Source organism: Phodopus roborovskii, unplaced genomic scaffold (genome assembly GCF_943737965.1).
Source record: "Phodopus roborovskii unplaced genomic scaffold, PHOROB, whole genome shotgun sequence".
Classification (NCBI taxonomy): Eukaryota; Metazoa; Chordata; class Mammalia; order Rodentia; family Cricetidae; genus Phodopus; species Phodopus roborovskii.
The window spans coordinates 17,707,914-17,720,556 of record NW_026126418.1 but is presented as its reverse complement, the minus strand read 5'-3'; the positions used below and the strand labels follow the sequence as shown (position 1 = coordinate 17,720,556).

The 12,643-nt window shown below is 34.7% G+C and overlaps 1 protein-coding gene across 1 annotated transcript; it reads right to left on the bottom strand.

Annotated features, from left to right (window-relative positions):
* Positions 1-9,488: 9,488 nt before the first annotated feature.
* LOC127221962 (olfactory receptor 140) lies at positions 9,489-10,391 on the bottom strand. The gene has a single exon (XM_051183893.1). It carries the CDS (start codon positions 10,386-10,388, stop codon positions 9,489-9,491), a length of 900 nt encoding a protein of 299 aa, XP_051039850.1. The 5' UTR covers positions 10,389-10,391.
* Between the last annotated feature and the right edge of the window lie 2,252 nt (positions 10,392-12,643).

Sequence of the window (12,643 nt, the reverse complement as noted above, 5' to 3'; positions counted from 1 at the left end):
AGTTCTTTTATTGTATAGGGTTGTTTTTGGCTATCCTGGGTCTTTTGTTTTTCCATATAAAGTTGATTATTATCCTCTCAAGGTCAGTGAAGTTTGTGGTGGGATTTTAATGGGGATTGCATTAAATCTGTAGATTGCTTTTGGCAAGATTGCCATTTTTACTATGTTTATTCTACCTATCCAAAAGCATGGGAGATCTTTCCATTTTCTGGTATCTTCTTTAATTTCTTTCGAGACACAAATTTCTTGTTATATAGGCTTTTACTTGTTTGGTAAGCGTTACACCAAGATACTTTATGTTGCTTGTGGCTATTGTAAAGGGTGATGTTTCTCTGATTTCTTTTCAACCTCCTTGTTGTCTGAACATATGTACGACTACTGATTATTTTCAGTTTATCTTGTATCCTGCTAGTTTGCTGAAGGTGTTTATCAGCTTTAGGAGTTCCCTGGTAGAGTTTATTGGGTTGCTTATGTAAACTATCATATCATCTGCAAATAGAGACAGTTTGACTTCTTCCTTTCCAATTTGGATCCACTAGATCTCCTTTTGTTGTCTTATAGCATAAGCTAGAACTTCCAGTACAATATTGAAGAGATATGGAGAGGGAAGCCTTGTCTTGTTCCTGATTTTAGAGTAATTGTCTTTAGTATCTCTCCATTCAGTTGATGTTGGCAGTTGGTTTGCTATATATTGCTCTTATTATGTTTAGGTATGTCCCTGTTATCCCTAATCTCTCCAAGACCTTTATTAAGAAAGAGTATTAAATTTTATCGAATGATTTTCAGCATCTAGGGAGATAATTATATGGATTCGTTTTCAATTTGTATACATGGTGGATCATGTTCATAGATTTTTCATATGTTAAACCATCCCTGCATTCCAGTCATGAAGCCTACTTGGTCACGGTGGATGATTTTTCTTATGTATTCCTGAATTCAGTTTCCCAGTATTTTATTCAGTATTTTTGCATCGATGTTCATCAGAGATATTGGTCTGTAGTTTTCTTTCTTAGTTGTGTCTTTGTGAGGCTTGGGTACCAAGGTTATTGTGGCCTCACAAAAAGAGTTTGGCAATGATCCTTGTGTTTCTATTTTGTGGAACAGTTTGAAGAGTAGTGGTATTATTTCTTCCTTGAATATCTGGTAGAATTCTGCACAGAATCCATCTGGCCCTGGAATTTTTTTGGTTGGAGGGCTTTCAATGACTGCCTCTATTTCATTACGGGTTATAGGTCTATTTAAGTTGTTTGTCTGTTCTTGATTTAATTTTGGTAAGTGATAGTTATCCAGAAATTTGTCCATTTCCTTTGAATTTTCAATTTTTGTGGAATACAGGTTTTCAAAGTATGACCTGAAAATTGTGTGGATTTCCTCTTTGTCCATTGTTATATTCCCCTTTTCATTTCTGATTTTGTTAATTTGCATGTTCTCTCTCTCTCTCTCTGCTTTTTTGTTAGTTTGGATAAAAGTTTTTCTATCTTGTCAATTTTCTCAAAAAACCAACACTTCGTTGCATTGATTTTTTTTTAATTGTTTTTCTGGTTTCTATTTTGTTGATTTCTGTCCTCAAGTTGATTATTTCCTGGTGTGTACTCCTACGGGGTGAATTTGCTTCTCTCTGTTCTAACGCTTTCAGTTGCACTGTTAATTCTCTTATGTGACTATCCTCTGTTTTCTTCATATGGGAACTTAGTGCAATGAACTTCCCTCATAGCACTGCTTCCAAGTTGTTGCATAAGTCTGGGTATGTTGTGTCCTCATTCTCCTTGAACATAGAAAGTCCTTAATTTCTCTCTTTATTTCTTCTTTGACCAAGGTGTGGTGCAATTGCACAGTGTTGGGTTTCCATGAGTTTGCTGGTTTTCTGCTATTTGTTTTGTTGTTGAATTCCAATTGTAAAGCATGGTGGTATGATAATTTACAGGGGACTATTCCTATTCTCTTGTAACTGTTGAGGTTTGTTATGCCACCTAGTATGTGGTTGATTTTAGAGAAAGTTCCATATGGAGCAGAGAAGAAGGTATATTCTTTTGTCTTTGGATGGAATATTCTATAGATGTGGGTTAATGCCAGTTGAGACATAACTTCTGTTAGTTCTCTTGTTTCTTTGCTGAGTTTCTGATTTGTGGTCCTGTCTAGTGTTGAGAGTGGTATATTGAAGTCTCCCACTATAAGTGTGTGAGGTTTTATATGAGCTTTGAGTTTTAGTAGTGTTTTGTTTACAAATATGGGTGCCTTTGTATTAGAGGTATAGATGTTCAGAACTGAGACTTTGGGTTGATGGATTTCTCCTGTGATGAATATTAAATGACCGTCTTTATCTCTTTTGATTAATTTTGGTATGAAGTCTAACTTGTCAGATAGTAGGATAGCCACTCCTGCTTGCTTCTTGGTTCCATTTGATTGGAAAATCTTTTCCCAACCCTTTTCCCTGTGGTAATGACTATCTTTGAAGCTTTGATGGGTTTCTTGCATACAGCAGAAGGATGGATCCTGTCTTTGTATCCATTCTGTTAGCCTGTGTCTTTTTATAGGTGAGTTAAATCCATTAATGTTGAGGGTGAGTAAGGATCATTGATTGTTTATGCTTGTTTGTTTTAGGTTTGTTGTTGGCAGTGGTATCGTGAATGTATTTGTTCTGCTTTACCCTTGGTTTCTGCTGTAGTTACATTATCTTTTACCTATATTTTTGTGGGCGCAATTACCTTATTGGGTTGGAGTTTTCCTTCCAAAAGTTTCTGTAGGATTGGATTTGTAGATACATATTGGGAAAATCTAGTTTCTCATTAAATATCTTGTTTTCTCCATCTATAGTGATTGAGAGTTTTGCTGGTATAGTAGCCTGGGCTAGCATACATGTTCTCTTAATACTTGTAGACCATCTATCCAGGACATTCTGGCCTTGAGGTTTTCCATGGAGAAATCAGGTATACTTTTGATAGGTATGCCTTTATATGTTACCTGTCCTTTTTCCTTCGCTGCTCTTAATATTCTTTCTTCATTCTGTATGCTAGGTGTTTTTATTATTATGTCGAGGGTCTTTTTTCTTTGGTCCAGCCTATTTGGGGTTCAGTATGCTTCTTATACTTTCATGGGCATGTCCTTCTTCAGATTTGGAAAGTTTTCCTTGATGATTTTGTTGAATATGTTTTCGGCACCTTTGAGCTGGGCTTCCTCACCTTCCCCTATGCCTATTATTCTTTTTTTTTTTTTATTTTATATAAACAAGTCCATTTAAATGTAAAAAACATTTATAGACAATATTTGGGAATTTGGGCGTCGTTCTTTCCAAACTATTTCCTGCTGGTAAGGGGCACTGTCATGGGGGATTCCAAGAAGATTCAGAAATCCTGGCTGTAGTCTGTCAGGCTGCTTTGTCCAGCTGTTTTCAATGTAGGATCACCTTATACTCTGTTTGGCTGTCTGGCGTGATCAAACCACATTAGTCTGGAAGGAATCCACATCTTTTCATTTTCTGTGGAAACAAAAATAGAAATCCTTTTTCCCAGTAACTTGTCCTTCAACTTAAATTTTGGAATCAAAGCATATTTTTAAATTTAATTTATTATTTTACATGTCGATCCCAGTTCCCTCTCCCTTCCTCCCTCCCTCTCTCCCTTCTTCCCTCCTTTTTACCCTCTCTGCCCTCTCACATGCACTCTAAACACTCTCCCCTCCCATCTCCCCACCCCAATTCCATATGTAGGGGAATGCCATCCAGGTGGGGTCATGTAGATCTGATAGGTCATTTGAACTAGGGACTAGGGCTTCTCTCCTGTCTCTAGATTAAGGCAGTTATCCTCCATGGGGGATGTGTTCACAAAGTCCTTCTGTGCACCATGGATATATCCTGGCTCCACTGTCTGAGGTCCCTTAGACTGTTCAGTCCTTCTGACTGAGACCCATATTCAGGGGGGCCTGAGTCAGTTCCATGCTTGCATCCCAGCTATCAGTCTGGCGGCCAGTTAGCTCCTCCTTGTTCAGGTAAGCTGTCTCTATATGTTTCTGCCGCCTGGTCTTGTCCTCTCCATCTGTATCTCGGTTCTAGTTCGACTCAGTGTTTATGTATGGGTATTTGATCCTGTTTCCAACAGGCATTAGTTGAGGGCTCTATGGATAAGTTAGTTGTTGATCTCACTGTCCGGGAAGGGCATTTATGATAGCCTTTACACAGAAGCTCAAATTGTTAGTTGGGAGCAGTCTTGTAGTTCTCTAGACCTTTCTTTGTGTTCAATTTTTTCTTCTAACCAATATTGGTTCCCTATTTTATGTTCTCTCTCTCTTTCTCTGCCTCTCTCTCTCTCTGTCTCTCTCTCTCTCTCTTTCCTGTCTTCTCTTAGGTTTGGCCTTTTCACTGTGTCCCACATTTCCTGGATATTTTGTGTTAAGGATTTGTTGGATTTATTACTTTCTATGGTGGATGGATCTATTTCTTCTAGTTTATCTTCTCTGCCTGAGATTCTCTCTTCCATCTCTTGAATTCTGTTGGTTATGCTTGCATCTGTAGTTTCTTGTTTTTTGCCCAGTTTTTCTATTCCCAGCATTCCTTCGGTTTGTGTTGTCTTTATTTTCTCTATTTCCGTTTTCAAGTCTTGAACTATTTCCTTCACCTTTTTAATTGTTTTTTTCTTGGCTTTCTTTACTTTCTTTACTTTCATTAAGGAATTTGTTAATTTTTCCACTTTTTGTTTGTTTTTTCTTCCATTTCTTTAAGGGATTTTCTCACATCTTCTTTGAGGGCCTCTATCATTTTTATGATGGTAATTTTTAAGTTGTTCCCTTCTGCTTCCTCTGCATTGTTCCTATATACAATGACATATATTAAGTTACATGCAAATAGAGTATCTAAAATTAAAAAAAGAAGCATTACTTTCTTGATAAAATGACATCAATGTAGTGATATGTGGCAAGGCAAAGAAAGAGAGCGGTAAGCAAAAGTAAAATCATTTGACTAAACTCATTTTGATTAGAAGTGAATATTTTAGTCTCATCAGAGTATTTGAGATAGCTGAAACAGGTTTGAGTGAAGCTTCAAAATTACCTAAAGAACTAAAGAGAATGTGTATCTTATGGAGTATCATCTACAAACATGTCCCAAACTTGACTTTGGGTGCTGCGATGAAAAAAATGTTATATTGGAGAATGAGCAGGTAGGTTAGATGGTCATGAGCAATCAAATGACATATTGAAATCAATTAATGATGGCTCATTAATTGTATTCACACTCTGTATTTTAAAAACTTCAGGATTGATGGAGAGTGATTACAAGAACCACTACTGTTTTCTAGTTAAATTCCCCAAAGTAACAAGTAACAAGATAGAGGAAGGACAGAGATTATAATGACCAAATGAGTGATATTTGTCCATGAAGACTTTTAAAAAGAGAAAATATTAGAGATCCATGGAAAAATGTATCTAGAGAAACAATCAAACAGTCAGTTTGAAAAGAAAAAATGGATGAAAAGAAAAAAAATAACCACTGGAGACATGATATATATCTATATCGCAAACTGAATGACTTAACTGGAATTATAGGAAAAATGAAACATAGATAAGACATACTTGGTATTCAAAGGGGGTCATATGGAGAGAATCTGGAGAAATTAGAGACATGTATTAACATTTTACATTGTATACTTTGAGGACATTCACGAAAATAAACTTTATAGAAAGAAAATATAGTATTTTAAAACCCCAAAGTATTACCATGATATTTGACAAACTATTTAATTAATAATAGTTGATTGCCTGTCTAAATGTTCTTGTGTATAATTTCATGTCCTCCAGTCTCTAGAGGAGCACACCCAAGGAAGAAAGGAAAAACAAATATTGAGAATTTTTATAAAGTTAAAAATGACATAACTTTATACACACAAATCATTTGATTATTGCATATAATCTCTAGAAAACCACCCAAACTGGCACTTCCCAGCAGATATAGGAGCAAATACGATATGTAAAGTAATAAATAGTTGATTTAGTGTATCTGCTCGTATGTCAAGATTCTTGATTCATCAAGATCTGAATTTCTGCAGGGTGATAGATAATAATCTACTTCAGTCTTTTACATGAAACTAAACACGTTGATGAAAGCATTTTCTTCTTCAATTTCTGTGAAAAACATATCTTTTATGGTGCCAGGAAGAAATCTAAATACTACCAGAAAAAACAAACGAATTACAAATCTCACCCAGCTATGGACCATGGTACCCTACAATAACAACTAGGCAGCTTATAATAGTGTAATAGAGGCATACATCTTATGTAAGTAACTAATACACTGTTAAAAATAGAATTAGAGGATCACTCCAAAAATTGCAAAACATACTAAACATTCCTAAGTCCTGTTGATATACAAGTAACCCATTGCCAATGATAACATGGTAGGGGATAAAAAAAAAAAAAAAAAAAAAAAAAAAAAAAAAAACATTTTTTTTTTCAATGAAGTGCCACTGGGTATATCAACCACACTCTAGGGCAAGCCTTATATGCAAGAGTAGCAACCCACATAGAACAAACTCTATGACTTTTGTTTTATTTTGTTTGTATGTATGTATTGCTATTGTTGTTGTTTTTATTTTATAATTTTTGTCTTTGGGTTTTTTTTAAAGAAAGTAAATAACTTGAAATATGATAATTAGGGAAGTTGGTGGGTTCTGGGAAGAGTTTCATGAGGGAAATAACATCAAAATATATTGCATGGAAAATTAAAATTAAGTAAGTATATAATCATAGTCACAAAATGTGTTAAACTTCTGAGTAAATATCTGAATAAATAGTTTATAAGGATAGGACCAACTTAAGGAGGTAAATGGATAAGCAATAATTGCACAATGATTAATAAATGAAACTATATCCAATCTAGTGCTTGTGTCCTTATTCTGGTTAGAGTCTCTGTATTTATCATGCTTTCTGAGTATTGATAGATACAGCACAGAATCCACTGATTCCAAAACTGAACATGTACTAACAGTAAGAGGAGAAAAACTGGATCAATTAAAAGTTGGAAATAAAGGTAGTTGTGGATATACATTTGAACTATGGAAACAGACTCTTCTGTAAAATTCTCCAATAGTTAATCAGAACTTATAAACAAAACATATTGTTTAGGAATAAAGCATTTTTGGTCAACTATAGAAATGTATTCTCTATTATGGTAGCCACTATAGGTTTGAAGAGAAAACTGGCACTAGGGAAAAGTCCAGAGACCTATAAGGATGACCCCAACAATCTGAGCAATAGTGGAGGGGCTATCTTAAATGTCCTTCCTTGATAATGAGATTGATAACTACCTTATATGCAATCCCAGAGCTTTCATCTAGTAGCTGTTGGAAATAGAAGCAGATATGCACAGCTAAACACTGAGCCGAACTCCTGGAATCCAGTTGCAGAGAGGGAGAATTGATGAACAAAGAGGTCAAGACCAGGCTGGAGAAACTCAAAGACACAGCTGACCTGAACAAGGGGGAGCTCATGGACCACAGACTGATATTTGGAAAACCAGTACAGGACTGACCCAGCCCCCCTGAACGTGGGTCTCAGTTAGAAGCCTGAGAAGTCCATGGGACCTCTGACAGTGAAACCAGGAAATATCCCTGGTGCACAGAAGGACTGAGGGAGCACATTCCATATGGAGGGATACTCCCTTAGCCTAGAGACATAAGGAAGAGCCTAGGCCCTACCCCAAATGACTTGACAGATTTTGATGCTCCCTCCTGTAATGTCACAGCTTCCCTGGGGAATGGGTGTGGAATGGAATGGGGGAAAATTGGGGAGGTGGAAGGTTGTAAGGGAGAGGGAATTGGTGTTATTATGTAAAAATCAGAAAAATAATGATAATAATAATAAAAAGAATAGTAATTCCTGTTGATAGAAATTATAACCCATTTCCTAAGAAGTATTTGTTAAGAATTATTTAGTTTATGTGCATATGTTTTCCCTGAATGACATAAGTGGACCATTTTTGTGTGCAATACCCACTGAGACCATAAGAATGTTTTGGGTTCCCTAGAACTGGAGATACATTTGGTTCTAAGCTGTCATGTGGGTGATGAAAATTAACCCATTCTTTATATTGCAATAGCAAGCACTCTTAACCCCTGAGACATCTCTGAAGCATTAAAGGAAAGGTTTGGAGAGGAGGCTACATTAGTAAACTGAATATAAAAACTAACTCTGTTTAGTGCAGATTCTTGTACTTTTGAAAACAGCTGCATTTAAGTACCATTTGTAACTTTTAGTACAATAAGTGACGCTGTTTATAACATAACTGTTTTATATATTAAATGTATATATTTTATATATTTAAAAATAATCATGAAGAATATCATCTAAGAAAAAGACAAAGGCTATAGAGTAAAAGATATTTGGGTTAAGGCTTGTGTACCTCTTCTGTTTTAAGTAATTGTCAGAGTTAATGATTTGAAGAGATATTATTACCATAGGCTGAGAAGTAAATTGCTTATACAGAACTAAATATGATTAATTTTAGGAATACAACTTAAATCTAATGCTAATGGAAAATCAATAAAGAAAATCAAATACAGCAATTACATGGCAGGAGAAGAAATTTTGTCAAGTATCTTTTTATCAAATTAGATTTATTTCTACATTAGATGCTCACAGCACAGTTTGAGAATCAACACTCTACTTATAAAGGTATAAGATGCAACTTGCAAGCTAAAAAAAAGAATTATATACAACATGAGAATTTTCTAACCCAAAAACTGCATTTTATATGATTTGAAAGGTTTAATAGTGTCTACCTTAAAAAAAGATTGTAAACATGACTAGCAGCTCTCACTGTCTTGGTCTTGTTATTTTACTTTCCTGAAATGCAGTTTATTTCACCTGGAAAACAGGTAAAATCATAACATGGACTATAAGAAGCAGATAACTAGTTTAGTAAAGAATTTGTGGCACATTAATTCCATTTGGCCATAGTTCTTTGGTCAATATTAAATAGAATCATTAAAAAATTAAGTGTAAAGGTCTAAAAACAATTTTTAAATTGAAATTTCATTACCTTATTTGCCATGTGAAAAAACTTCATATCATTCAACTGGGTCCAAAGTAGGAAAAGAATTTTATACTAGTCCATCATCTGCACATTGTGTACTCTAATCATGTCCAAGATTTAAGTAGTTAATAAGATATCAGCATGGATAGTGGTGGAATCATTGTGTGCTTCTATTTGAATAACCTTGATTTCACTAAATGATAGTCAAAAAGTACAAATATTTAATATACTAGTATAATTTTTATTTTATAAATGGTTGTATTAAAATTTTTACTGTGCTTAATTTTAAAAAATTAATTTGTAATAGATGTATATGTACAGAGATGCATATGTGTAGAGTATAATAATATTAACTCTTTTAGGCTACACTGAGGATCTAAAAAGTTATTTCTCATGAATAAGAGGCAATATTGTCGGAAAACACAAAAATAAAATATTCATTCAATTTAAATTATTTATGATACAACATTTAATTCTTTCTTAGTAACATTCTGATAGCATTTTTAACCTCTGCATTCCTTACAGTGTAGATAATCGGATTTAACATGGGAGTAACAAGAGTATAAAACACTGCTATGGCTTTATCTAGATGAAAAGTTTTTACCGGTCGCATATATGTATAAATACACGGCACAAAGAACAACACAACAACTGTGATGTGGGAGCCACAGGTAGAGAGGGCTTTTTTCCTCCCTGCAGAGCTGTGTGTCCTTAATGAGCACAGAATGACCACATAGGACAGCAGCAGCATTGTGAAGGTAATCACAGGGATTACTCCACCATTGGCAGCAACCAGGAGACCAAGGAGGAAAGTGTCAGCACAGGCAAGTTGCAGCAGGGGGAAGATATCACAACAGAAATGGTCCATGACATTGGGACCACAGAAAGGAATCCAGAGAGTAACAAGTATCTGCCCAAAAGAGTGGAGAAAGCCCATTATCCAGCATACCCCAACTAGGAGACAACAAGTGCGGTGATTCATCCTGGTCACATAATGCAGAGGTCTACAAATGGCCACATAGCGGTCATAGGCCATGACCACAAGGAGGACAATCTCTGAAGCTCCTAAGAAATGCTCAACAAAAAGTTGCAGCATACAACCATTGAATGAAATAGATTTTGTCTCTAACAGCATGTCTGCCAGCATTTTAGGGATGATAGAAGAGGAATAGCATGCATCTATCAGAGACAAAAATGCAAGAAAAAAGTACATTGGGGAGTTCAAAGTCTGGCTACAGACTATGGTCCCCACAATGAGCAGGTTTCCTGTGACAGTGACAATATAGGTGATGAGTAACATCAAAAGTAGAATTGTCTGCATCTCGGGGTTCTGTGTCAGTCCCATGAGGATGAATTCAGTCACATTCATTCTGTTTTCTTCATTTGTAATCCTTTAGAGAGCTAAGAAGTGCTAGGTTATCCTGGGGGTGGGGATGGGGGAGTAATATAAAACTTGAAGAGAAACTTATTTCCTTTTTTTTATTATAACAGAAAATCATTTTAATAAAAAAGGCCATTGTGTTACATAGCATGCAGAAAAGAAGAAATATGATATTTCATTGATTTTATAAAAATATATTAAATTTGAACATTTTACAAAAATGCTGCAACCTTTTTACGTGTGACCAATAGACAATTTTTAAAAAAAAGTCACACAAGTTAAATGTTATACTCTGTGTTTACCATAGGTCTTTCTGTCAGTATACTAGGAGTTTATTTTTATATGTACTGAAGCAGAAACAAAATATGCTATTAGAGAACTTCAGATAGATTTCTCTATTTCAACCCTCCCAGAGTTAAATAATATAAGAATAGTCATCAATTTATTTTAAATTAATTTTTTAAAAATATCAGTGTATTCATGGGGTGTACATATAATTGTATGTGTGTGTGCATGTGCATGTGCACACATGCGTGCACATACATACATGTGTACATTTTGTGTTGTGTGTTGGCAATAAATTATTTAAAAAGAGCATAATCATAAGTTGTGCTTATTAACTGAACTTGTTTGGAAATATTTTATGTAATGTTCAATATTTATTGTCTATGTTAATTTACTATATCCTGTACTATGTATTAGTACTATGTATTAGTACATTATATATGTCAGTCTATGATGTGAAGTTTATATATACATATCAATTAAAAATTAAAACAGTCTGCTTTCATATTTACATATGAAGTGAATATGATGAGTCAAAAATAGAATTACGTATATTATTAGAGCACAGCACATGATGTGAGAATAATAGCAAACTAATGCTATTGTGGAATCTTAGGAACACCTTTACTTCTTGTAAGAAAAGGAGTCTTTGCTGAGTGAGAACACATATCTAGATTGGATGTAAGGAGGGGGCTAATAATATACTTACTATAGAGCTCCAGATGAAAATATCAGCAGCAGGAATCTCTGTGGAAATAGAGGTCATATCAGTAACCTAAAGCATCATAGGGTTAGGTTCAATAAACAAAGTGAGTTAGTTGTAGGTCTTTCAGGGATTGGCAGCCATATTCAAGAGTGCAATTTCATTCTAGATGGCAAGTCAAGCCTCCAGAAGATTTGACACAGAATAAAGACACAATTTGACTTAGCTTTTCTTCAAATGAGTCTAACTGCTCTATTAAGAATATGATATAGAGGAATGAAAGGAGATGCAAGATAATCACTGGTTTGTTTAAGTCATGATCCTCTTGAATGGATGATGGTCAAACAGAAATAATTATTTCAATGGGATATCAGAAAAAAATAGAAAAATTACTGAAATATTTTATTTATATTAATCCCCCAAAAGAATCTTCAGATAATGTCATGGGTATAGACATAAACTAGAAGACTCAGAATTTGTTTGAGTGCTTCTCAAGAGACAGAATCAAGTATTGTTCATATCAATAGTAAGTTGTATAGTATTATCCCTATTTAATACATAAAATAAATGAATCTTAGAGAATTTAAGGAAGTTGTTTAATGTAACTTGGAAGACTAACACCCTATCTTTACCTTGAAATGTATGTAAAATATATTTACCTTTGTTTGTTAAATATATTCTGTAAATTGAAGGTATCTGACTTTAGAAAAGATGAAAGGAAGAAAAGCTTCCCTAATTAACACAAAAGTATATGGAGTTATTAGCTTTAAATTATAACTATAAACACTTTATGAATAATATGCCAATACTTATGAAAGTGGTGACATCGTTTGCCACACATAATTACATTTCAAACACAAATGACAAATATAATTTCCTGACACAAATAATATTTAATTATAGGAGTTGTTACTCTGCTAATATTCTCCTGGAAATCTTTTTTTTTTTATTTTATTAGTTAGGAGACTTTCTCCTCCAAAAACAACAGGTTATCTCTTTGTTAGTTCCCTGTCTGAGTCTTCCAAATATTTTTTATACAAGAGATATAACACAGAATATGACTAGAAAATTGTATTGCAACTGCCATGTCCTCAAGGATTTATTTGAGATTTCCACTGTGATATAATACAAGCCAGCATGGGACTGACTCAGGCCCCCCTGAATATGGGTCTCAGCCAGAAGGACTGAGCAGTCTAAGGGACCTCAGACAGTGGAGCCAGGATGTATCCCTGGTGCACAAAAGGACTTTGCGAAC